The 27,551-nt window shown below is 45.3% G+C and overlaps 1 protein-coding gene across 3 annotated transcripts in view; it reads right to left on the bottom strand.

Moving 5' to 3' along the window:
- The window catches only part of LOC133456950 (membrane-associated guanylate kinase, WW and PDZ domain-containing protein 3-like), a 75,913-nt gene that overhangs the window by 44,325 nt on the left and 4,037 nt on the right, over positions 1-27,551 (bottom strand). For 2 of the 3 annotated variants that reach the window (XM_061735690.1, XM_061735692.1), the window contains exons 2-9: positions 10,067-10,118; positions 9,743-9,983; positions 7,095-7,211; positions 6,292-6,411; positions 4,400-4,573; positions 4,166-4,328; positions 3,892-3,962; positions 3,121-3,288 (exon numbers count right to left, since the gene is read on the bottom strand). In XM_061735690.1, coding sequence (XP_061591674.1) covers positions 3,121-3,288; positions 3,892-3,962; positions 4,166-4,328; positions 4,400-4,573; positions 6,292-6,411; positions 7,095-7,211; positions 9,743-9,983; positions 10,067-10,108 — 1,096 coding nt within the window. In that variant the 5' untranslated portion in view covers positions 10,109-10,118. Of the gene's footprint in view, positions 1-3,120; positions 3,289-3,891; positions 3,963-4,165; positions 4,329-4,399; positions 4,574-6,291; positions 6,412-7,094; positions 7,212-9,742; positions 9,984-10,066; positions 10,119-14,145; positions 14,238-27,551 lie in introns of those variants that run through there. The other variant, XM_061735691.1, reaches the window with a different exon arrangement.

Genomic DNA, 27,551 nt, shown 5'->3' on the forward strand with positions numbered 1-27,551 from the left:
GCAGCCGAGCTCATCTTCTTCATGAGGCTGTTTACCAACAATTAACCTGTTAACCAGTGAACCAGTTAATCAGTGAACCTGGGAACCTGTGGGGCGGTCTGTGGAGTGTTTGTTGTGGTGAAGGTAGAGTTAAAATACTCTGCGTCACCTGAACAAAAGAAGGGTTAAGAAACCAAACTTTACTGTTAACTGAGTTTACAGAGATCTGGGGCCTCATGTGCAAAGAGTGCGTGGATTTCAACGTGAATCCGTGTGTGGAATTCTTGCGTACGCAAAAAACAATTCAGGTGTTCGCCCAAATCCACGCAGGTTTCTTCAATCAGCGTGGATTTGAGCGCACATGTGGGAGCACAACACTCTGCCCTGTCTCCTCCCTCAAATACATATATTTGAATATGATAATGAAGATTAATTATCCATTAAAAAACGCTCATCCTAACAAGGAACTGTCAAAAACAAGTAAAACAAATTAAAAAAACATTGGCTGTGAGCTGGAGACAGTCCTGTCAAAAGTTGAGGCCTGGAAAAAATAATTTATTTGGGGGTATTTCTTCTGATTTAAACTGCAATACATTACGGGTAATGTCGTTCTTTGCTTTGTGTTGCGTTCCGTGAAGAGTTGTGTTTTTATTATGATCGTAAGGATCTGTGAATGTTTATAGGCAGCGTTAGTGCATCATTACACTCTGCTTTTCTTGTTTGTATTTTAAGAACCGACACCAGAACTTAAAGAGTAGATTGCAGGTTGGAGACCCCTGTGAATCAATGTGTAGGAAAATAATGTAGGAACTGAATTTTCATTGAAATACGCATAAATATATACTACAGTGACCTCCGGAGTTGTTTTTGTGAGAGTATTTTACTTCCGCATCTGAAAAAGCTGAACCGGAAGTGACGTAGCACCAGGGAGCGCGTGAATTTCAACAATAGGAAAAATAATGGATCTTAATGTTAGTTGTGACACTGAAGAGGTTGTGAATGTGTATTCACACCAATATGACGGGCCACAGCCTTATAATTACGAAACCCGTTAGGCCCCCCACGTTCTTTTGATTGACAGCTGAAACTCGCTTTTTAAAAGGCTGATTTATGGGTCCGCGTTACACCAACGCAGAACCTACGCCGTAGGCTACGCCGTCGATTTTACGCGGAACCATAAATAAGCCTTTATTCACTGCAGCATCCGCCCGTGCACTCCTGAAATAAACTCTGAAAATAACTCCTTAAAAATGGGTCAGTATTGTAATCTGTCTACGTTTGTACTTTCTAAACAGAAAACAAGCTTATTATCTTCTCTTTTTTCTGATTAAATGCATCCGAAATAGCCGGGTATTTTTAAAACCGAATATTTCCCCCCCTTCGTTTATAAAATAATTTGTATCCACATTACATCGTTGTTAAGAAAAAAAAACCTTCCACACATAACCGAAGATCTGCGTTTTCGACCACATTCATAAGCATTCCAAACCTGTAGATCATCTGTTCTTCCGGCCTTCGGGCCGGCCTCCGCGTCGCAGCTTCCCCGGGAGCGGCATCTCCTTCTCGGTAACGAGCCCGATTCCCCCCGTGTCCCACCATGGAGCTGCCGCGTTAAATCGACGCAGCCCTACGCCGTAGGGTACTGCGTAGGGCTGCGCGTCGCCGCGTACCCTACGGCGTAGGCTCTGCGTCGGTGTAACGCAGTAAACGGTGGTCAAGAGCAGAGATCATTTATTTAATAAATAGCTTGGAGGACAGATGGTGGATCATCTGTAGTTCTGGGTTGCACATTAGACGTCAGACTCAGAGCAGATTTGTTGTTGTTTTGGAGCATAATGTGACGTTCGAAAACGCAAAACTCCAGTTGTCTCCGTCTACACGCATCTACATAAACTGAGTTTTCAAAAATCTTCACTTTGCCCGAAGTTTTTTTAAACATTCGTTTATTTGCGTTTTCATGTGGATGACAGGTCCAAATGTAGGAAAATATCTTCGGTTTAGCAGATACCCGGCTACGTCTGTACGGGGTCTGCGCAGTCAGATGGGGCAGAGCTGTGGAGACGTCTCCCTGGTGCTACGTCATATGACGCGGTGTTCGGAAAAAAAAAAAAGTTTTTAGGAGCTTTGCTAAAATCAGCCACTTTTTCCTCTGATTACGTGCCCTTATGTCTTGTAAAACATATTAAATCCTACATTATCTTCTCACATAGTCATTTTCACATAAGTTAAGTTCGTGGATGAAAAACGGCTCCTCGCTCTGCTTTATTGTCACGCGTATTATATACTGACGGATTAAGACCAATGTACATGTGTATTGAGTCCTACACATTGTGGATGTCCGCGATCACCACTCTCATAAGCAATATGAACAATATAAACTTATATTTGAAACATGAAGCATCACGATCTGATTCCTCTGCTGCAGAAATAAAGACAACTTGTGCCAACGGGATTATCGAGGTGCAAATGTGAGAAATAAAGAGCAAAGTTGCTGTAACTCGAGTGTTGCATCCGCAGGAGGAGAAACCGTTCTAGATCCCGGTCCATCACCGGAGAAACACTTTCTGGAGTCCTGCATGGACCAGCAGATCGGTGTGATCTGATGCATCAGCAGGTTCCTCTAACGGAGCCAAGGCTGCCATCGGGATCCATTGTTGAGCTCCTGCCTTTAGTTGTTTGTTCAGATCATGTGGTTGATTGTGAAAGTGTTTCAGTTCCACTCGTGTGTAACTTATCTGGTGATGTGGGGACGTGCCCTTCACGTGGTCGTGAACTTATTGTTGTTGTCACGTTTCCTCATATTCTGCAATTCACTGCATCACCAGTGAGTGTCGCCAACGGACAAAACCTCAGAAAAGTGCGTATGCCAACCTTGGTGTGTGCGTGAAAGACCGCAACTTTCTACGTTCAAATAATTCTTTGTATATCCGACCGTGAGCGTAGAAAGTGGCGTACGCACGTTTTTTGTGCGCCGCATGTTTTGTACATGAGGCCCCTGATCTCAGCCCTAATTCAAGCTTTTCCCTGGTCTGGTAATTAAGCAGTCCAGCTCGGATAAAGGCGCTGGTAGACCTTCTAGAGTAGAGCCTGTCAGAAGTGACTCCACACATCCAGTTTTTACTTCCGGTCCACGATGAGTACCTGTATTGAGAGCCGGCGGCCCCCCTGGTGTGACGCTGTACACCTGCAGAAACTCTCGGGGTCGATTTCCTCCAACGATGTTGAAGCCGAAGCCTCGCGGACCTTTAGAGAGCCGAGTGTGGATGGAGTAACCCCTCAACAGGCTCGGCTGATCCGTGAACTCTGGGACTGAGAAGAGACGGGAGACACAGGATATGGACCCCACCAAATAAAAGCTGCTGAGGACAAACCTGTCTCTGAATGGTTCATCATTGTGACATCATGTGACTAGAACAAATGATGGTGGGAGTGAGAGTGCAGCGTCAGCAGCAGGACCGTGCTGCGTCTGTGGGTCAGTGCTGGCCTCTGCTGGCAGCCGGCAGAACACAAGTGACACCACAAAGCAATCACGGTACCAAACCCATTTATCAAACATCTGACACAGGAGTCTTCAACCCGGGTCCTCGACAGCCGCTGTCCTGCGTGCTGTAGTCCTCCTCTTCCATCAACACCTGATTCTAGTTGATGGTTCTCATCAGCGCGTCGTCCAGGTCCGAACAAGGCTGTTAGTGACACCCCCGTGTTTGTCAGGGGGTGTTGAAGCAGGGAAACGTGTAAAACACCCAGGGCAGTGTCTCTCGAGGACCAGGGTTGGAGACCCCTGACCCAACAGATGTCCATGTGATTATAAACTTCACACTTCTACATTCAGCCAGAGCTGCTAGTTTGTGGTTTTGATACTGAATAAAAACAAAGAGGTCACTCTGCCACGAAAGGGATGAGAGAACTCACGTTCTGTGGAGGACGGGGGATCTTGGCTCTGCATTCGAGGGTCCAACCAGCTGGTGGTCTTTGAGTTGTGACTGACGGAGAGTCAAACCACCATTAGATACCATTAAAAACAACTCATCAACTCATTAACGTCACTCTTAGACGAACTGGTTCAAATACGTTATTTTAAAAATGAACTCATGCATCTGCATCAGACTCCAACAAAAAAGATCCTAAAGTTTAGATTTAAAGGAGTAGAAGCATTCTTTGTGAAGTGTTGATGACTGGCTCTCACTCGATGTAATAAGGCGCCCCTGAGTCGCTGTAGGCCAGCTCCCAGTTTTCAGGCAGTGGAGCCCCTCCTCTTCCTCTTCCCACTCCTCTTCCTCCTCCTCCATTCTCCGCTGCCTCCCACGGCTGGCTCAGCGGCAGGGTGGTGGGCAGGGCTCCAGCTGGTCCTGCAGGTGGACAGTCCTGTTATTCCAGAGACGCACCTGTACAGGTGAGCCTGCGGAGTGCGCTCTCGTACCTGCCAGCCCGCTGTCCTCCTCACTGTTGTCTCCTTCCTCCACAGCTTTCTCCAGGTTGCTCAGGGACTTGCTCCTCGTCCGGAAGTTCCTCAGCAGGTTGCGATGTTCCTGGTACGTGATTGGTGGACTCTCTGGACTAATGTGGACGGGACGGGGTGTCCCGTAGTAGTTTCCTGTGATTGGGCAGACAAACAGTTTTTTTTAACATATGTTGCACTTTATATTTATTTATTTTTTTCTTTACTTATCTTGCACTTTATATAAGGACCAGCACCTGCGATGAAGCACCTGTAATTTTGTTGTTATGAAATATGAACAATGACAATAAAGAATTTTGAATCTGGAATCTGGAATCTTGATAGTTTAGAGGCGTGTCCTGTCCTGTAGGGCCTCTCTCTGCCCAGCTCTGCTGTGGAAACTGAACGTATGTGGAAACGTGTAACACTTCTGTTTGACTCCCGGCCCGCCTTGGACGGTACCAACCAGGGAGACAGGAGTCCTGCGTAAACTGGAAACAAGGAAACTGGGGGGGGGGTCTCCACATCCATGACAACCGCTCAGGGATGAATCTTATGAACCTCCTCAATACAATTATTGGACGTAACACATTTATGTCGGATTAGGGGCAATCGTTTGATTGATGGGGGGCCACAGATGGGTAGCCGGCAACATTACCTGGCGCAGTTTTGACCTCTGAGTTGGGAAAAAACACTGAACAGAACACAGTCGCTCAAGAGACTGTGAGCGGTTCTGTGCTCACCTTGAAGGGTCAAGGCCAGGGTCAACCAGAAGCCACCAGCTGGACTGTATCTCTAGCAGAAGCTGGACCCTTTCACCTCGGATCATTAAGGACCCGTCCATGTTAACGATGCGGACCAGTAGCCAACATCTGCAATGAGCGCTGGCAGAGCAGGGAACTGGAGGAGGAGGAGGCTGGGACCAGCAGTCAGTGGGCCGGACTCACCAGCGCGGACAAACAGGCTTACCTGACCCGCGGCAGCCACGTGAGTGGCACGTGGGTAGTACGCCGGGTGCTCTGCTAGTCACACTTGAAACGAGGATGTTTGGACTGATTTGATCAGAAAGAATGTAAAGTTATAGTAATTAGCATCATCGATTAGTATGAACTACATCAGCTGAGCTAAAACAGCTGACTGACACAAGGGGGGCGTGTTACAGTCAGACTGACTCTTCAGAAACCTCTGAGTGATGTCACAGGAGCGTCCAGTTCTTCTGCACACAATAGCTGCTGGTTAAACGGGACATGTTTTGGTTTGGTTAGTACTTTGGTAAACCACACCTGAATTAGCCGCATGCTAACAAATGCTAACAAAGTGCCTCTCGTCTCAGCAGCCTCGTCTGTCTGTCTGTCTGTCTGTCTGTCTGTCTGTCTGTCTGTCTGTCTGTCTGTCTGTCTGTCTGTCTGTCTGTCGTCTCTGTCCTTGTTGTCCAGTCACACTGACGGATTTTCTGTCTTTTATAATTGTCTGTCATGTTGTGGGGCGGTTGTTTCTGGTCCAAAGCGGTCCTCACAGTGCCATCTAGCTGCAGAAATTGGAAAAGTCCAGAGTTAAAAAGCGTTTGTTGCCACTGTTTCATGCTGTCGATGTTTGGAGGGAAGACGGAGCTCATATGTCAGCACCGGTTCTATTTTAGTGTCATTAATCCCGTAGGATTAATCTTCAGTTCGGTGAGTGAAAACAGGGAGATGTAGGACGGATGGGGGTGGGTAGGTTGACTTTACAGGTTTGACAGATTAGAGACAAAATCCTCTTTTCCTCCTGAGTGCCGTAGAAACTCCGGCAGCAGTCACTGGTTGACTCTCTGCTGTGAAAACATGAGCCGGCCTTTTTTTCTCGCCATGACGTTAGGATGCGCTGGTTTTTTTTACCTTTGAACTTGCCGCTCTCCAGCAGAGCTCCGGACTCCTCCAGGGAGAAAAACTCCTCAATGGACACAAAGTTGTAGTCCACACCTGAAATCTCTCCGTCCCGCGGCTGCCTGGTGGTACCTGCAGGGAGGAGGCGGTGATGTCACCACTGAGAGTCACATATTTAGTCGGTGTAAGCAGAACAGCTGCTACCAGAATCTGAGATGAGAGTTCCAAGGATTTTAACATGAGAACTACTTCTCGTTTAACTTTGGTCCCTGTCAAAATGAAAAGCCCAAAACTGTTTCTGTGGAAATGAGCACAACGACAAGTCTTTATTTGGTTCAGAAAGAACAAGTCAATTCTCCATTAAGATATTTCACAGATATTTTTCTGATGTGCTAATTTGAAACAGTGGCGGGAAGACTCAAATGTTTTCTTCATGTGAATAATCTTTCTCACTGTAGAAAGTGGAACTCCAAATAGTTTGGAAATGGTTTAAAACCTTTTCCAGATTTTTAGACAATGATAAACTGCTTCTTGAAAATCAGCGCATTTGCATAGATAGAGGTGTCTACACCTGCTGATGATGTGTGTGCAGTTCATCAATGATGGTGATTACTGGTATCTAGCTGTAACCTGTGGAAACTGTAAAGAGATAATCAGTATCACCCACGTGATAATTTTCCTTCATCTTCATGTTCATCTTTGTTGAATAAATAGGTATATATGCAGGTGTGTGTCCAGGTGTGTGTCCAAGTGTGCAGGTGTGTGTGCAGGTGTGTGTGCAAGTGTGTGTCCAGGTGTGTGTGCAAGAGTCTTACAGGGCACGGCACGTAGGTACAGGTTCTCCCTGATGAGCTGCTGCAGCTGGCTGTCCATGGAGCCCGGCGTGAAACATTTACTGAGATACAACCTGAGGTCTTTACACAGAGAGGAGCCTGAAACACAGACACACACGCACATAGAAATACCAGTGTATATGTAATTCCCTCTGAGTAATGATGTTTGTGCATTGAGTGGGCATTGAGAGTACCAGACCCACTTCACCAGATAGTCTTTGCTGAGGTACTGGGTCGGGTTGGGCAGACTAACCACAGAAAACCTAAAACTGAATCGTTCATAAGTCCCATTTCTTGTACAAAGGTAAAAGAGAATTTGTAAACTCTGATGTAAAAACTTAAATGTGGGAGTTGTTGGGGGACTGGAAGCCTAGAGGTCACAGAGGTGGACCCAGGTTCAAGTCCCCAGTACGGCAACTGAGGTGAACCTCTTTGGGCCCCTGAGCAAGGCCCTTAACCCTAACTGCTCCTCGGGCGCCAGAAAAATGGCAGCCCACTGCTCTCGGTCCAACTCGTGATGGGTTAAAACCAGAGTTGTAAATGTCCCCTTGTGGGACGAATGAAGGTTAATTATTAATATTGTGATGGGTAACATCCAGTAGGCTGAGTCCTCGTTCGTTTCATCTGTTTATGTGTTTTCAGCTGGGTAATATTAGTGGTCATTCTGTGCAAAACCTGGAGAGGAACGAGGTCGACCTCCTCGGCCCATCCAGCAATCGCGTCTCCATTTACGGACCCACTAGGTCCTACCGGGTAAGAGCTACTGTCCTTGCAGAGAGCCGTGTGTTGCAGCCTCACACTCATGCATACCTGTCAAGTCTCCCGTTTTGGCCGGGAAACTACCGTATTTTACCCTCTTTCCCGCCGTCCTCCCGTATTAGTATTATCCCGTGAATTTCCCGTTTTATAATATAATATATTTTAAACAGCAAACTCAATTGTCACTAACCTTGCGAGAACTGCTGCTTGCTGTAGCCTGGGTGGCCGTTCTCGCAAGGTTAGTTACGAGTTGTGAAAGATGAGTAACTGCGATGTTAGTGTCTCTCAGGGGGGAAAGACCGATGTCCATCAGTGAGAGCCACATGAGTTAAAATATTTTAAATAAATAAATGGGCTTTAATTCACCCTTGCAGTCTCAGTTATGTGCGTCATTACTGTATTTAACACACACACGGTGCACCGTCCGAAAAGGCGCTGTCTACACACACATTCACTATGGCGCACCGCCTTACAACAACGCACAACAACAACATACACAAAAAGCATACAAGTGTGCGTATTTAAAAATAGAGCGGGAGCAAAACTGAGTTTGATTGTGCTTTATTTAAGTCTTTATTACAAAGTACTAACATTTTTTAGATCACCAATGAATAATCAAAAATTAAAACAAGCGTCATTAATCAAACCCATCAAAGTCCTCATCCTCTGCTTCTGAATTAAACAGCTGCGCTACATCAAATATGCAACAGTTGTCAGGACTGGCGCTGAGAGAGAGGAGAACTGCTCAGCGCTGTGACGGGCACGAGCCGGGCGTGCAGCTCTCTGGCCACGCTGAGCAGTTCTCCTGGTCTCAGCGCGATCGTTCTGCGGATGAAGCCCGACGGGCTGAGTCCTGACAACAGTTCCACTTTCTTCGCTGTCAGAGTCCCTTTCCGTGCCGTGCGGCCCCTCGGAAATGATGCCGGCTTTAGCGAAAGCTCGAACAACAGTGCCAGCAGACACGTTAGCCTCTACACGCATCTACAATCCATCCGCAAACTGTGGCGTAACTCGCCCGGCGCTGCCTTACACTCTTTGTGAAACTGTGGTCTCCATCGTTCATTCATCGCTCCCACGCCGCTCGCAGGCAGTTTCTGTCCATTAGCATGGCAGCCAAGCACAACAGTAAACTACGGAGCCGCCGCCGGGCAGGCCGACCTTCCCGCCCGCCGTGGAGCCACGTGAGAGCCCCCGACAACACACATTCGGCGGACTGCACTATTGGGCCCGCGGCACATTTTGAAAAAAATATAAGGCGTTTATATGCGCCTTATGGTCGTGAAAATACGGTAGTTATTTTAGATTTCTTTTGAACCTGTCTTAAAATTTAAGATACTGGAGCTCGGTTGGGCTGGTGGGACAGCGGCGGAAACTTTCCCGTATTTTTAAATCCAAAACTTGACAGATATGCTTGTGTCCTCTGGTGTCTTGCACCAGTGCTTTCCAACCCTGGTCCTCGGGGCCCACTGTGCTGCACGTTAAAGCCGATCTATGTAGCAGTACCAGTTCAGAGCACACAGGGCCATACGGGTCTTCTATGCTGACCAACAAGCCATCAACAATGCTAATGAGTGGGGACGGTCCGGCACCTCCTGCCAACTTTGTCTCACTTTGAGTTGTGCACTTTGTTGTTTCCTACTCTGGTTGCTTGTGGCATCTTCAACTTCCAGCTCTGAAGGTCCATTTAAATACTTTTACAACTTGTGTTTGTTTGTATTGTTTGTTGTTTGTTTGTAATTCTGGACCTGCAGCTCCTCTACTGAACACCATGGTCCGGATCTGATCCTGTGGCTACTGACTAAAACTGAACGATGGAAAGGAAAAACATTATAATCAGAATCACTCACACATTCAAATCCTTCATTTCTCACCTGGCGAGACCGTCTTGATTCTGATTGGATGAGGACAGGAATTGAGGACTCCTCTGACATCGCCGAGTGTCATCCCCAACACAGGCGTCCCCCCAATCTCCAGAATGATGTCCCCAACCGTGGCCCCGCCGCCAGGGGCTGCCGTGACGAAGGGGAACTCACCATAGTCGGCCCCGCCCCCGATGGCTAGGCCCAGTTCTCCTGAGCCGCCACCCCCCACAGGGACGAAGCTCTCCTGCACCTGTGGGCGACGTGGGGGAGAGGTTTCTGTCAAAAAGGACATCAGGAAGCTCCATCATCCAGGTGTTGCAGGTGTTGTCATACCTTAGAGCGCCAGTGGAGCTTCTTCACCGTCGCTTTAGACATGGCGACCGAGCTGCAGACAGAGGAACAGGAAGTTACTGAGCATGCTCAGTGGCACAAATCAAGGTTGGCACTTTTTGACTTAAAATATAAAGTACAGATTGTTATTTCAACATGTTTTTTATTATAATTTCAACACATGTCAGACATGGTGTGGAATGAAATGTGTTTCACTGGTCCCATCAGTGTGCCAGCCCAACAACATAATAAAATAGGTAGTAAAGTAAAAAACCTGAATAAAATGAACAAATTAAGGTAAACAAAGTTAATAAATCCAGCTGAAATGTGGTTTACTGATGTCTTTCAAGGATGAATGACGTAAATACTGAAATCCAGAAGAAAAAGTAGAAACTTGAACAGATGAACAACATGTCACTTTCTTCATGGTTCTAAAATTTAAAATAAAATAAAAATATTTGGAAAAAATAAAAATCAGTAGGCAATAATAAGTGCTGCTAATAACCATCATTGATGACCTGATCACCATCATTGCTGACCTTATCAGCATAATTGGTGAATTGATCATCTTCTGAGTTCCTGCTGCTGAAGGAAACATCTACTGAGGGTTCCTGATGTAGGAACCATCTACAAGCTGTTAGAAGGGCTTACTTGGATATGCTGTTTCTTAGCTCGTATTTGCCTCATAATAAGAACCATAACAATCTGAGAACTGTTATGGTGTTTTTAAGCACCAACAAACTATAAAAGATCGAAAGAGCGCATTCTAACCTTTTCTACTAACTCAGCCCCGTGGGGAGTCTGACCTCCAGACTGACCGTCGTACCGCTCATCAGGAACAGATTTCACATCGCTACAATTTAACTTTCTCTCCCAGCAACAAAAAAATGTGACATCGGCAGAGTATAGCTTCCTGTTTGAGATCGACTCGTCCCTGTCTCTGTGTCAGGGCGACAGATGGCGGGAGACAGCGGGGGAGGTGCGCGGGCTTGCATGCACGCACACACCAGCCACTGACACCATTTATGCACAAATCAAATATGGATGAACATATGCGAAGGTGGAAGTCAGTGAGGAAACAAACAACATGGTCCACGTCTGAATCCTCAAAAATGCAAGGAAGCTTTTGGGGTGAGGATATAAGACCGGAGGGAGCATACCAGAAAGGATGTGAGGATATAAGTAACCAGGTGAGGGAAGAGTGGGGGTGTGACGGAGGAGGTGAGGGTGTGAAGGAGGAAGTGAGGGGGGGAGAGAGGAAATGAGGGTGTGAGGAAGGAGGCGAGGGTGTGAGGGAGGAGGTGAGGGTGTGAGGGAGGAGGTGAGAGTGTGAGGGAGGAAATGAGGGTGTGTGGGAGGAAGTGAGGATTTGAGGGAGGAGATGTGGGTGTGAGGGAGGAGGTGAAGTTGTAAGAGAAGAAGTGAGGGTGGGAGAAAAGGTAAGGAGGGTGTGTGGGAGGAAATGAGGGTGTGTGGGAGGAAGTGAGGGTGTGAGTGAGGAGGTGAGGGTTTGAGGGAGGAGGTGAGGAGATGTGGGTATGATGGAGATGGTGAAGTTGTAAGAAAGAAAGTGAGGGTGGGAGAGAGGTAAGGAGGGTGTGTGGGAGGAAGTTTCCTGTTAAGAAGTAGTCAAAGCAGCAAGGAAAGGAGGAAGCAATGAGCCAAAGAAGCATTCAAGGTGATGACACAAGAACAAAAAGTCCTATTCAGAAAGAAAAAGAACAAAGATTATGTGTTAAGAAGGACACAAGGAAACAAGAGACTGTCTAAATGAGGACTTAAAGAAGGAAGTGAGGTAGTGACAAAGGTGACAAAGGGGGTGGAGAGCAGCTGAGATGAGGAAGGTAACAAGGAGATTAGGAAGGTAACAAGGAGATGATGAAGGTGGCGAGGGTACAAAAAAATGGAGCTGAGAAGATTAAGGCAGTGAGGTGGTAAGGAGTCCTCATCTCAGCAGTGTGCAAATGTGTGTGTTTGAGTGTGTAGGTGTGTGTTTGAGTGCCTGTTGTACACTGTATAAGAAGAACCGGACAACCCACAGGTTTTTGGTTTGACGAACACCACATTTGAAATGAGTAATGTTGGAGTTAAAGAGAGGACGGACAAAAATCCCATCAATCCCCCTTGATGAGCAAATGCTACGACCCCCAACATCCTGGGGGTTCGTCACACGTCCAGATTCTGCCACGGTTCCAGCTGGACATCTGCTGTGGCATAATGCTGGCCGTCTTCCTGTTTCAGATGTCTTTTCAGCGGCAACGCCAGAAATGACTCCTGCGTCTGCTCGTTGAAGGTCCTGCAGCTGAACTGGAGCAGAGGCTTCATAAGAGGAGGGCCCTTCAAACGGGGACAAAGAGCGCTGCCCGGGACTAGTATTCTTCACCTCTAAAACCTTCCAGACCAACCCAGAACCAGTCATAGCGGTCTCTGAGTACAACTACCAGCACAACAAGCTGCAGTACAAGAATGATTATGCTCCGTTGGGTCCAGACAGTGCAACAGTGACAGCTAGCCACAGGCTACACATGCTGTCCAATCAAGATATGGTGTTGGAACCTTCGACTGTATAAAGCAGTGGACGAAGCAGTCCGTCATGTGACCCAGTGGTTTCTGAACAGCAAGTCTGGAGCCCGCCTTTCTGTGTGCGGGACGCAGCAATGTTGCTCCATTAGCCGACAGAAACACGCCCACCACATGTCAACCAGAGTTAGCTTTGCTCCCAACCCCTTCAGCTCAACCCCGCTGAAACATCTGTAGAGCTGCTGCAGACATTTACAGTGGGATAAACCGAAACACATGTCGACTAAGCGAAAATCTAAAATGACTGGTTAATACAGACAGGTGGTTGCTTCGCTAAGCATGTTAGCATGACGATTACAGATGAGGAAGTGAGAACAACTAGCCATTGGCTGAGCCGACTGTCAATCAATCATCTTAGATATAAATATATTGCTGTATCTAAACTCTCCTGGTCTGCTCTAAAGTTGGACATTTTAATCTGGAGGTCAGTGGAGATTTCGCTTTTCCAGCCTCTAGCAGCCAGTCGAGGCCCACCCTCACCTTGGTTCCACATGAGCCTAAACCCAGCTGGAACAAACCCGTTGTGTGAACAAGGCTAGTGGCTTAGCGCTGAGGTGGAGTGCTATTACATTTCCTTCCACCAGTTACGCCCCTGTTCTACGGTAGGAAGGGCGAAGCTGCTGCTTCAGACATGAGATATGCTCACAGATGGATGCAAACTCCACGTAGAGGATGAAATCTGGGGACAATGAGAGCATCTTCTCAGAACACGTCGCCAAAAAACTGGTCCAAACCAAAAAGTGGATAGAAACTGGTCACCTAGTTTCTATCCTAGTCTGGATAAAAACTGGTCACCTAGTGAACTTTGCTGCGTTGCCTAGCAACCTGGAGAAGTGTCTATCAGGTACCATCTCCAAAGCCTGAGTGGGGGAACCGCTAACTGAATCTCCCTAGTGGCCCTATAATGTAAACACTCAATATATCCTATCATGCATCCTCTGTACCATCATGCATTGTACTCTAGCAGAAAAAAAAGATGCACATGAACTGAAATCAGCAATAAATAACCTACAAATGTACAGTTACTGTAGGTTTCATCCATCCATCCATTTTCTATACCCGCTTTATCCTCTGCAGGGTCACGGGGGTCTGATGGAGCCTATCCCAGCTCATCACAGGCGAGAGGCAGGGATAAACCCTGGACAGTCCATCGCAAGGCCACATATATACAAACAACCAGACACACTCACAATCACACCTATGGGCATTTTATAATCATCAATTAATCTACTACGCATGTTTTTGGACTGTAGGATTCAGCGGCGACTGAAGAAAGCAGTCAACAAGCACGGACGTCGGGCAGGTGACGAGGACAGAGAGCGTCCTCACGTAGTAAGGTGATGTGGAATTACACACCGGGATATTCCAGCGTCATGGGTCAGTGTGTGTGTGTTTATACCTTAATCTCCGTGGCTTATCCCTGTCACGGTCACTTCCTGTCTGTTGCCTTGTCAATTTCGTCATGCCAAAATAAAAGTTGTGTGTGTGTGTGTGTGTGTTACCTCTACAGGTGAACACTGCGTGTGTTCAGCTGTCATATCCGTTTCTGTTGGCGTCTCTCTCTCTTCTCTCTGTCGTTTGGTCTCTCGCCCTCTTCCTACTCTACTTTCCCTCTGTTACTCTGTACTTCCTGTCAGTATCCCTCACCAACTGATAAGGCTGGTCAGAGTTCAGAGAGTGTGTGTTTAAGGAGTGAACTGCAGGAATGTGTGTGTGTGTGTGTGTGTGTGTGTGTGTGTGTGTGTGTGTGTGTGTGTGTGTGTGTGTGTGTGTGTGTGTGTGTGTGTGTGTGTGTGCACGCGTGTGGGCGTGTGTGTCCAGGAAAGAGGTGTGTGGCTTCACTGACAGTTTGTAAAACTTAACGTTCAGGCGGGAGCAGCATGAACATGCCTTACTCTGATTGGCTCACACACCTGTCACTCAAAACTAACGGCTCTGAAGCCGGGCGACTACTTCTATACGTGCTCACGAGCACGCTCCTGACAAACTGTTCTTTCATTAGGAAGTAAGGACACAAGGAAGCAAGGAAGGTGGTAAGGAGACAGAGATGGTAGAGAAGAGGTAAGGAGGGTAAGAAGGAGGTGAAGAATACAAAAAACAGGGATGAAACAGTTGTGTGGAATCTTGGCACAGCAACTCTTCACCTACTCTATTTTAGCTAGTCTGCCGGTTAGCCTAAGTTTGCTAGTCTGTGTTGGCTATTCTGTGTTATCTAGTTTATGTTTGCTCAGGTACCTTAGCTAGCATTAGCAGACGGGTGTTGCAAGCTTATTTTACAAAAAGGGTGGAAGATAATAATAATACGGGTGATTAAATCAAAAACAGACCAACATGTATAGTGTTTGAGTAATACGGCAATCACACATGAGGATAATTGTTGTTTTTCCAACAAAAGCTAACAAAGTTGACAAATATTAGGATTAACAGGGTAATAAAAGTAAATGCTATTGCTTCAACAGTAAATACTTAATCTGAAGTATAACCTGTGTACATGAGCAGTTTTAAAGGCCACCTCCGTCCAGTTTTTCGTGTTTAACTCTTGTCTTCGTTTCTGTTGACAGGCAGTGTTGGTGTTTGGAGCTGTTAGCATTGTATGTTAGCATTGCCATACACTGTATAATACAATGGATGAAACATTAGCTCAAGTGATCTGTTGCTTTCTAAACAGTTATTTTAAAGCCTGTTTATGTTTGGTGCGAGGTGCAGCCATGTTGCTTGAGAGGCTCCCTGGTGAAGTTTCGCAAAATATGGCTCCCCTTGTTAGTTTATTATGATAGGCTACAAGTATTGAATTGGGATGAGCAATAATCTGAATTGGGTTTAGGACAACCCCCCCCCCCCCCCCCCCCCCCATGCAATTATTGTCACAATCTTACACGTTTTTATTGTAGTGCTATTGTTGTTCTGTTTTTGTTTATTTGGCCAGGATATTTGTCATTGCCTTGATCCGTATGGACAGGACTGTTATCTCACAGGCGATGACCGAAACCGTATCAGTATTCTGGGATTTCTGCGCATCCAGGGCCCGCCTGTCCCAGCTCTATGGGGCCTCACTCCCCCATCTCAGAATGTCTTGGACTGCCATACCTAGCCCTGTTCACATGTCAGGCTACAATCTGTGCCTCTAATGTCCTTGCTACTTTATTATCTATTACTACCCAATAATTCTTTTGTATTATTGTACTGTAGGTTTTTTTTTTTTCTCTCTGCACATCTATATATTATTTTGTACAGCCATGCAATTGTGGGTGGGTTGGGGTTTAAAAAACTGCATATTTGATAGGGTTGGTTTTGATATCTGTTTTTACCATTTTGTTATTGCCCAAAAATACCAATAAAAAGATTTATATAAAAAAAAAAAAAGAACCTAATGGGAGCACGCCCACCACATGTCAATCAAAGTTAGCGCTGCTGCCAGCTCCTTCACCGAAAACCCCTCCAACACATCTGCAGAGCTGCCGTGAGACGTTTGGAGCAGGATACGCCGTGAAACACGTTGACCGTGGTGTTTAGCCGACGGGTGGTTGCTTCGCTAAGCGCGATAACATGACAATTATAGATGAGGATTTGATAATGGCTAGCCATTGGTTGAGCTGACTGTCAATCAATCACAGTAGAAATAAATGTAATTCTTTATCTAAACTCTCCTGGCCTGGTTTAAACACATCCAGCCCCCCAGTGTCGCCATGGATATGAAACCTAACGATGAAGACCAAAATGTCTTTTTGAACCAGACTGTAAATAAGTTTATTTCTACTCTAAATTTAAAGTTTAACATTTAAACACGGAGGTCTATGGAGGTGGACCGGCTTTTGCAGCCTCAACAAATCCTGTTATTCTTCAGCGTGGATCCTCTACCCTCTCCATCACCAACGACAGCCGATGTTTCTGATGTTGATGAAGCCAGCGATGCCGACCAATCAGACAGCGACGATGTGAACACCTTCAGACCGCCCCAGAGATGAAGGAATCCCAGCTGCTGTACCGACGCTTCATCCTCATGGATACGAGGAGAGGACGAGAGCTACTCGCAGCCAAGAGCACAGCCTTCCAGCTGTGTGCGTAGGACAGAACCGCTACTTCCATCGCTCATGAAGCAACCCGTGTAGGAGGCTGTTTGTGTCCTGGTGTCGCACACATCACGAGCTGGACCGCCGATCCGGCCACAACTGTTTGTTACAGCGGCTGAGGTGCTCTCTGTCAGTTCCTCTGGATTTGCTCCAAGTTGCTGGATCTGGTTTACTTGTTTTCCCCGCCCCACACACACGCACGCACGCACGCACGCACGCACGCACGCACGCACACACACACACACACACACATTCCTGATAATCAGGCGGTTCTTCATGTTGATTTATTCATATTCAGAATGTATTCATCAGCGGAGCGTCGTGGTCCTCAGGTAGGCCTACTGGAGCCCCTGCTAGACTCTAACTACTGCTGTTAGAGTCCAGCAAGTTGTTTTTAGATCAGCGGTACTCTTGAACGCAACAATACTTGACGTGTGAACAGATATTCAGGACGTCGTAACCTTCTGAGTCAGCGTCTCGTCTGAAACATTCATCCTTGGAGGATTTAAAAACTGTCCAATGTCAGCGCCGTCAGTGCACCCTGATGAAACGTAGACATAGTTTAGACCAGCCATCTGCAGAATCTTACCATAAATGCCCACTTTTTTAGAAATGACATGTATCATTTTTATTTACGGGGGGGCCCCCCTGAGATGGTCTGAGGGTTGAATCGGGCCCCCGGGCTGTATCTGGCCACATGTGATCCACACTGATGGTGATCAGATGGTTCTGATCACCTGACTGCGAAGAAGCCCTTCTGCGCTCCAGATGTTTCCATCCATGATGTCTACCTGTGTAACTTGCTGATGCTGCTTGTAATGTCATCACTATAGCTGTTGCTTGGCAACAAACACAACACTGAAAGTGATGATCTCTTGAACACGTCAACTTCTTACTCTGCAACCACGTAATTTCCTTTTGGGGGTTAATACAGTAAGATTCAGTTCAGCTTTGTCTGATTTAATAGCGCCACAGGGGTCAGTTCGCCGCGGTGATAAGGTCAGACTTAATTTCCTCCAACAGTCAGGTGGGTGACGAGTTTCAGTGAGTCAGATGTATTGTATTGCACCAATCACCACAACAAATTCCTTGTGTGTGTTAAACTACTTGGCAATAAACTTATTTCTGATTCTGATTCTGATGAAGTCAGGATGGATTTATTGATTTGTCTGGTGAAGCAAAAAGTTATTAGTTGCATTTATGAGTCCGCTAACAGCTCGGCTGTGTCTGACTGAGCTGCTGTCCACAGGACCCGGGTGGACCTGGATGAAGTCTGGTTCTGGTTGTGGTGGTTTCCTGAGTACAGATCTGCAATGGTGCTCGGTGGAAACAGGTCAGATGTGGGTCGGTCCCATCAGCACGTCAGCTTCACCGCGGCCTCAGATAACCCAGATTTCCTCGTGTGATTGACATTTCAGCATTTATAACAAGGCTGCAAGGTTGGAAACAGCAGGGACTTCCTGTGATGCTTCAAACAAGAATGCTCCCTCAGAGACAACACTGGTCCCACTCTGAACACATCTGCAGCACGTTTGCTCTCATCACGACACTCATGAAGCCAAACTGCCGTCAAACACCAACGTGAAAACCAACCAACCGACCTGTGAATCAGGAGATGATAAGCAGAAGTCATCGAGCTACTGTTGGTGGAAACATTGCCTCCCTCCTGGTTGGAAGGAGATTTTAAAAACGTGTTCACAGCTTTAATGTGGACCACTCGTCTCCACATCCTCAGACTTACTCCAGAGCGTCATCTCCTTGGGTTCGCAGTTGTCACTTCAGGTTGCAGGTGACAACCGCTGCAGGTGACAACCGCTGCAGGTGAAGAGTGCTGCAGGTCAGGAGCGTTACAGGTGACGAACGTTTAGAGAGCAGTGCTCAGTCTGAACACCCACTGGGACCCTTGACCATCCTGTGTAAGCAGTCATGGGGTACTTTGTATTTCCCACATGGATGGATTTCGGTGGTGGCTTAGCATGGGACACAAGCTGAGGACTGATCATCCTGCAGCGGGCCACCCTTGTGGAGGGTGTATAGCAGGGATATTCAATTGGCGGCCCGCGGGCCACATGCGGCCCGCCAGGAGCTTTTATGTGGCCCCTGGTCATATTTCAAAAAAGGGGGTGTTTGTTGAAAAAAAAACAAAATAATAATAATTTTTTTATAGATTTTTTTATAATAGTGATGCACCGAATGTTCGGCCGAAAATAGCAAAAAAAAACACTTTCGGTGTTCGGTGGAATAAGTGGGGAAAAAAACTAACAGCTGGAGTGAGGGAGCAGTGTTAAACGCAGCAAACCTGTCAGCATGTCAGATCATTACTTGGATGTGGGGAAAAAGCAGAGGACACGAGAAATGATCCAGGCTGAGTTGAATTTGGAAAAGCCGCTTGGTGATGGAGGCGGTCACGGGGCGCACAGCGTAGGAGATCGGGGAGAGAGCGCAGAGAGAAGGGCCGATGCGGTGGAGAACCCTCACTATATGTTTGACGAGATCCTCCAAGAAAATAACCCAGATTTTTACAATTATTATACAAGGCTTCAAATTGCGGAGATCAGCCCCACCGCGACCCGATTAACTGGATTTGAATGGGAGAAAATGAAAAAGGATTATGAGAAAAAAAATAAAAAATACAATACAAAAATACAATAAGTACAGTAAGACAAATTGTGACTGGCGGGTATTTCACTGCACATTTATTTGATTTATCCAATGGTGAAAAAATTGGCAAAATAAATTAAAAATTGCGAAGAACCATTGTTAGGTATTATTCGGTATTCGGCCAAGTGTTTATTATCATTTTCGGTTTCGGCCACAAATTTTCATTTCGGTGCATAAATATCATAAAATGCTTGTGCTCAATGCTTAATATAATATTCAAATAAGGAAATCTTGGTGGAAAGTGGTGCTTTGTCATTATGGCGTGTTTTATTAAAAGTAGGTCAATATCAATTTCATTAAGTTTGCTCAATGCATGGTTTCAAAATGAACTTGCATTCAAAATAATATTTCTTTATCTGAATATTATATTTAACATTCACAATTACTAAATCTGGAGACAATTAATACATAATTCATATGTAAACTAGATATATTCAAATGTATAATACAAATGTATTATATTTACATAAGTCTTCGTCTTTGAGTACAAAATACATTTTGAAAACCCCCACATTTTCAAATTGTGCGGGCCTCTCCATACAGTCCTTTTGCAGATGTGGCCCCCCGGCCGAATCTAGTTGAATACCCCTGCTGTATAGTGTTGGAAGGCCGAAACACCCAATGATGCAAGGGCATACACTACTGAAGATGTGTCTCTTGCCCGGCTGTTCTGAAATTCTACCCTGGCCAAGACTCACCTCCCACACAACTCGGAGAACCCCCACCTGTCTATTACATACCACTCCCAACAACATGGCAAATCTCAATGAGTGCTCACCACCTATTGGCACAAGGGACAGTTTAACATCTCATCCTGTGTTTTTTGATTCTTCATTCTTGGCTTCATTTTTGTTAATAATGTGGCGAAAAGATGTTCCATGTTGTGATTCAGCTGAGGTTGTATCTGCCTTACATGCACAAATCCAATTAAAAGAGAGGCTGGCACTTTCTTCACATGACTGCATAACCTGTGGTGGCTCACCAAAACCACATGAGCCTTTACAACCAAAACCACAGGTCACATGGAGATTTTAAGAACAAAAGCTAAACACCACTCATTAATCTACACGTTTTATGTTTTCGTTTAGCTTCTGGTCACTACTATGATCAAAATTGCCATGATAACTGTAAATCTGACAGAAAGAACGGATAAAAAGAACATGGGCGCTTTTAAGGGCCCCTCAGGTCAGGTTCCTGCAGACTGAGGATGAGGACGACGAAGACTACTTTAGAAGAGGATGAGGAGGAGGCTCTGTGTTTGTTGTTTCTGTCCAGTGATGCTGAGCAGCTCCGACAACAGCTGTCGGTGCAGATCTGCAGACATACCAACAATGCTCTGATGATGTCATCCCTAGCAGGTCCCATGATGTCATCAGCAGGCAGACGACACAGGGGCAGAAACCCACACCGTCAAGGGGTAAAGGATCAGGATGAGACATCCAGATCAGAAACTGTTCCTGGAACAGATGTTCTGTCAAGTACTTGACAGAACATCCTTCATCGCAACCGTAGTTAAAATAGGCACATCTAAAGTAAATATATTTTAATTTCTACCCTGGTCCTTCCTGCACCACATGTGTAGATCATTTCTAGATCACCATCATCTTCCTCCTCAGTCATGGATCTTGCTGAGATACTGGGCTCCTCCACCTCCCACCTGTGTGTCTCTAACAGTCAGGTGAAGAGACAACTGGAGAAACTGAACCGGTCCAAAGCTGCAGGTCCGGATCAGATGGCGTCAGCCCCAGAGTCCTGAAAGCCTGTTCAGACCAGCTAGGTGGGATTGTGCAGGACCTCCTCAACCTCAGCCTGAACCAGGAGGAGGTTCCAGTGGAAGACTTCCTGCCTTGCTGCAGGACCACAGAGATCCCATCCTAATGCCTGCAGACCTGCAGACCTACTGTATAGGAGATCCTTCAGACTGCTACATTGATATAATTTTCTTATGGGCATAAATAAAATTTTGTTGAGTTTGAGTTGAATTTGAAGACTCACTCAGACAAACACTCAGAGACTCACATGTGTTTACTGCAGCCGAGCCAGTAAATCAGAGGTGGTGTTTTCTTGGCTAACACCAGTACTCGAGTTGAGGGGGGATGAGGGGGATGGCATCCACCCCTGAAATAAAAAACGGTCAAAATCACCCCCCCTGTAAAACTGCCATCCCCCCTTTCCATCCCTTATGTCATTTCATCAACGAATATGGTACTACTGCTATTTCAACATTTAGAATCATCAAAAATAACTACAGAAACATTTTCAGCTGTTTCAAGTAAATTTTCACTTGAACTGACTGCCAATGACCAAAGTGCCTTGCTCAGCTGAACCAATTTTTCTTTTCTTTTATGCTTTTCTTTTGAAGTTGTGTGAAATGAAGAAACAGTAAAAACAGAACATTAGAAGGGGTAGGACTAGAAAAGTTTTTTGAAACTTCATCCTAAACCCTTTCAAACAGGAAATATTTATTTACATATAGATTTGTCTCTTTAATTTGCTTTGTTTTGCTTATGGTTTTCTTTGTTGTTCTTTGTTTTTTTTGTTTTTTTTTTCGGTATATACATTTTATGCATTCTGATTATTTTGTTTTTGTTTTAACGTGTTTGAATAAATAAATAAATGAAATGAAAAATGAAAATTAACTTGAAATAAGTACAAAAATCTGCCAGTGGAACAAGATTTATCTTCTTATTACAAGCAAAAAAATCTTGTTCCACTGGCAGATTTGTCTGCTAATTTGAAGTGAAAATCTACTTGAAACAGGTGAAAATTGTTGTTTTCCAATGATGAGTCTTGTTTTACGTGTAATGAGATTTTTTTACTAAAATGAGATATTTTAACTAGAAATAATACAAAAATTCTTGTTAAGATTTTGAGTTTTTGCAGTAATCCATTTTACTTATCCTGTGAAGGACAGAGTCATATTGATAAGTTCAGAAAACTGTTTTTTATTGTTGTGTTTTGATGTATTTGATGTAAGCCCAGTGGATATTTAAAGCTTACAGAAGGCTGCATTTAACTGCTGCTATGTCATTCCTGCAGTATTTCTGCAGGTGTTTTGGTCAGTGCTATTATTTGTAATATATTATATTATTTGTAATCAGCACAAATTATCTGTCCCCATATGATAAAATCCACCATCCCCCCTGATTTTTTTTTACAACTCGAGTACTGGCTAACACCGTTCTGTTTTGCCATTAACTGTACGGACAGACCGCTGCAGCTGGCTCTGGGATGGCCAAAGGGTACGGGAGCGCCGTCATACCCGAGAGCCGGCTGGCTGTCACAATATTCAGCCAAGCCCATAGTGGGCCCGCAACGCTGGGTCGCTGGGCTGAGGAAGTTAGAGTAACTGAAGTTTCTCTACTGACCACTAGGGTCTGGATGTGGACCTGCAGTTCTTTCACCGCCCACCATGGTCTGGACCTGCCTGCAGTTCCTCTACCGACCACCAGGGTCCGGATCCATTGACCACCAGGTCCAGTAGAAACACACATCTCTACAGTCTGGAACAACAGTTGTTTTTTTCATTCAGATTCAAAACCAGCTGGACAGGACGTCGCATGCTTCTACCTCCTGCAGCAGCCGGAGCCTCTGGTCCAGATACTCCTACCTGGGATAGTTGGGGACGCCTTCAAGGTGACTAACTGGACCACTGACAAACACAAGCAGCAGGCCAAGTGAGCACAAGTCCCACAGCAACTAACCCTGGACCTTTTAAACCCCGAGGCACTCTATTGTCCTGCTGCGACGAAACTTCTTTGTTCACGGCTGTATTTGATCACATGTTCAGGATTGTGTCACCATGGTTGAACATTTACCTGAGGACAACACCTTCCTCTCAGCTCACACTCCTCAAACACACTTCACACAGGTGTTTTCACTGCGCTGAACAACCCCCTCGTCCTGTAAACATCACGGCATCATGAACCCATCAGGAACACATTTGATGCTGAAGAATCATGATGTCCATCAGTGAACCAGAGCTTTCACAGCTGGAGTAAAAACTACACATCTGCATGAAGCACAAACCAGCAGCAGCTCCAATAACATTTGTAGTTTCACATATTTGTACCTTAAAACTGTTCAAACCTGAGAGTGAGAGAGCTGGCGTGGTGGGTCAGAATGATCGTGATGGAAAAAAACTATAGACATTCACACAGGAAATCAACATCTGGCTTAACTTAGCAAAGTTTTCAGACCCGCGTCCTCTCCTGGTGTCAGACACATTTTTTTGTTGTTGCATCATAGATCAGTCCTCTGGTCCTCGGGACGCCCTGTCCTGCATGTCTTATGGTGCTTTTATACTAGTACCTACTCAGCGCGACTCGACTCGCCACGCCTCATCTCGCCTCCACTCCCCTTTGCCCTTGTTTCTTTTTAGACACCCAGATGAGAAGTAGGCGGGTTGGAGCGAAGCTGCTGTGACGTATTTGATTGCGTAATCTAAAAGACAACACTCAAGATGTAGAACCTGGAGGAGATGATATATGTGCTGCTGTGTCTGTGACTTGTGTTCGATATCAAGTTAAAAAATGAGAGTGAAAGAAGCTTCAAGCAGCAATTTTTAAATATTTTGTTTGTCTCGGCGCTGCTGAAAAGTCAGCTGAGAGCCGCAAGCAGCTGAGAAGTGACCGAGCGCCTGGTAGATCTGGTCGTTCCTTATCGCCCGTCTAGATCCCTTTTTAATTCTCTCCTCAGCCACCAGGTTTATGAACATCTGCACCTCAGAGTTGGATCACCAAACAGACTTTTGCGCTCCCATTGCCTGTCGAATAAAATGAAGAAGCAGCGAGTCGCTCTTACAGTATGCAGATTTCCGCTTCCTGATTCAAACGTCTGATGGCCCCGCCCCCCGACCAATCGGTGGCCTGTAGTGTGATGTCCGATGCAGGCCAACTCAGCACGCTTAGAACCTCGGCACAATAGATACAGAAAAAGTATCAACTCGGCCAGCCTCCACCCGCCTCCACCCCTAGTGGAAAAGCGCAAAACCGGGGCGTGGCGAATTGAGTCGCGCTGAGTAGATACTAGTGGAAAAGCGCCATTAGATGCTACCCTGGTTCAGCATACCCTGATACAAGGAGCTGTGTCATCAACAGAGTTGTGCAGACCCTGATGACCAGCTAATGACGACTGTTGATTAGAATCAGGTGTGCTGATGCAAGGCAACATTTAAAACATGCAGGACAGGGGGCCCCGAGGACCAGGGTTGAGAAAACTGTCATAGACTATGTAACACCAGACCCCTGCAACATCGTCTAATTTGTCTGAGCGACACCATGTTGTACATGGCTGGAGGAAAACAGTCTGGAAGTAGATGGAACAAAACCAACGTTAGACCTTCGAGCTTGGCTGACTTAGCTTATGCTAACCTTTGAAAGCTAATCAATATTAAATTACATTAATTCTGACCAAATCTGTCCAAACATCCTCACTTCTGAAGAAAAATCCAGAACAAGTGCTGCAAAACTAAAACGAGGACCAGCGGAGCTGAAACTGGGACTGGCAGGCCACCGGGACCCACTGTCACTGTGGCCACCCCTCTGCCCCCCCACCCCCCCACAGAACACCCCTGGACCCTTCAATAAATCATATTCAGTTCATACAAACCATATTCATCTTCTTCAATCAAGACATAAATGCAAAATAAATATATAAATAATGAGTACATAAATAAATCATAATTAAAAAAAAAATGACTTCACTGCTGCCTACCAATTACAAGCGACCGCGGCGCAGGCTTAATGAAAACCAGTAATGCTATCCTACACCGCTGGGGTCGGTAATGACGTGAAACGTGTGCAGTCTGCCGAAGGTCAGGAGAAGAAAGCGTGCAGTGGTCGTACATTTTAGTGAACTGAAATCATCCATCTTGATAGTTTTGAGGATGTTTTTGCTCAGAGACAATGCAACAGGCGAGATGTACTGAAATAATAATAGAAAATAATAGTTTGAGGTGTTCTTTTTTCAAACTTGAGGTAAATGTTTTGGATGTGTTTGTACTGAAAACAAGTGAAAACTGCACCACCACATGCCCAGCTCTACCTGAGCCCCCAAAATTAGGACCCCTAAAACCTTCACTGCCTTAAATCCTACAAAAATCCCCAACGGAAGCAAATGGACTTGTCTCCTTGAAGATGTTCCAGCACTTATTCAGGATGGTGAAGTTTCAGTTCCCCGTGAGCTGCAGAAGCCTTTCTGATGAGACGTGGAACAAATGTACAGAGAAAGAAGTCCAGCTTTCTCAGAGGAGTTGAGAGTTGAGACACGGACAGACTCCAATGTCAGCTTTGCCATGAACCCTCGGTTACAGAGTGAGTATCGATGCAGTCAGTAGCTCTGCTGACGTTGCTGCAGCAGGAATGAAAGAAACCAATGCGACACAAGTCCTCCTGCAGCCTGCTGCAACAGAAAACCTGAGGAACCTCCAGACGGGCTGCAGGAGGCTGTCCCCCACGCTCAGGCTGCAGCTGCTTCTGCAGCTTCCCTCCAACAGGACTGTGACTAAAACAGGCTTATTTAACAGGTTACTGCTCCCAAACAACGGGAATATCTCAGAAGTGACGAGGTGTATCTGAATAATCCGGTAGACCAGTAGAATGGAGTAGAAATGAAGAAAGGATTGTATGTCTCCTCAGGACAGTTCTCAGCTGCCAGGCGTTTTGCACTCTGGAACTAACCAGAACATCATGACCTCCATCACTGGTTGGTGAAGGTGTTGTAGGTTAACTAGTAGTACAATTGATCCAAGTATGTTCACTAGTACAACAGCTAATCTGCGTGGGGTTACCTAGTACTACAACTGATCCAAGTATGTTCATTAGTCCACTCCCAAGTAAAACAGATAACCTGCGTAGGTCGTCTAGTACTACAATCTATCCCATTAATAAATTCCCCAGTACAACAGCTAATCTGCATAGGTTTTCGAGTACTACAACTGATCTAGATATATTCATTGGTACATTCGCGAGTACAACAGCTAATCTGCGTAAATTAACTAGTACTACAATTTTTCCAAGTATGTTCCCCAGTACAACAGCTACTGTAATATGCGTAGGTTATCTAGTACTACAACTGATACAAGTATGTTCATTAGTACATTCCCTACTACACCAGCTAATCTGCGTAGGTTTTCTAGTATTACAACTGATCCAAGTATGTTACCTATTACACTCTGCAGTAAAACAGATAACCTGGGTTGGTTGTCTAGTAATACAATCTATCCTAGTATGTTCATTAGTACATTCCCTAGTACAACAGCTAATCTGCATAGGTTTTTATAGTACTACAACTGATCTCAATATGTTCATTAGTACATTCGCTTGTACAACAGCTTTTCTGCGTAGGTTAACTAGTAGTACAATTGATCCAAGTACGTTCACTAGTACAACAGCTAATCTGCGTAGGTTATTTAGTAGTACAATTTATCCAAGTATGTTAACTATTACACTCCCAAGTAAAACAGCTAACCTACGTAGGTTGTCTAGTACTACAATCTATCCAAGTATGTTCACTAGTACAAAAGCTAATCTGGGGAGGTTTTTTAGTACTACAACTGACCTAAATATGTTCATTAGTACATTCACTAGTACAACAGCTAATCTGCGTAGGTTATCTAGTACCAGAACTCAGGGCTGGCCCAAGCCTCCATGGGGCCCTAAGCAAAATTTGATTTTGGGCCCTCTATTACTGCCAATAATACTGATTATTGATCATTCACACACCCACTATAAACTTATTTCATGTTCTTCCTTGTCATTACAAATACACTTGTAAAATCAGATGTACAGTAAGAACTTTTCGTTGTAGTTAGATTGTAATCCACAGTGATTAAGACCATGGAAGCAACAACAGATTAACAAACTTTCAGAAAAATCTTTCAATTAATATTTTGCCGTCAGCAACTGCCCCTACTGGCCACACAGAGAAGCAATAGATAAAAGGTCAAAGAGCTGCACAGTTGCAGCAGTGTTGTTTGTATCATCCTATTGTCAGGCTGGCATGTTTTTACCCATCTATGGTTTTTAATCTGAAATGGTAACAAATTCAGCTACAAGAGCGGCCTGGGGTTGATTAACTGTACACTTAATATTTAAAGTGATATAGTACAAAGTGTGATACTGAGTATCATCTACAGTGTAGGCCTACTAAAAGAAACAAAATAATCAAATAGATCA

This window comes from Cololabis saira, chromosome 12, assembly GCF_033807715.1.
Source record: "Cololabis saira isolate AMF1-May2022 chromosome 12, fColSai1.1, whole genome shotgun sequence".
Lineage (NCBI taxonomy): Eukaryota > Metazoa > Chordata > Actinopteri > Beloniformes > Belonidae > Cololabis > Cololabis saira.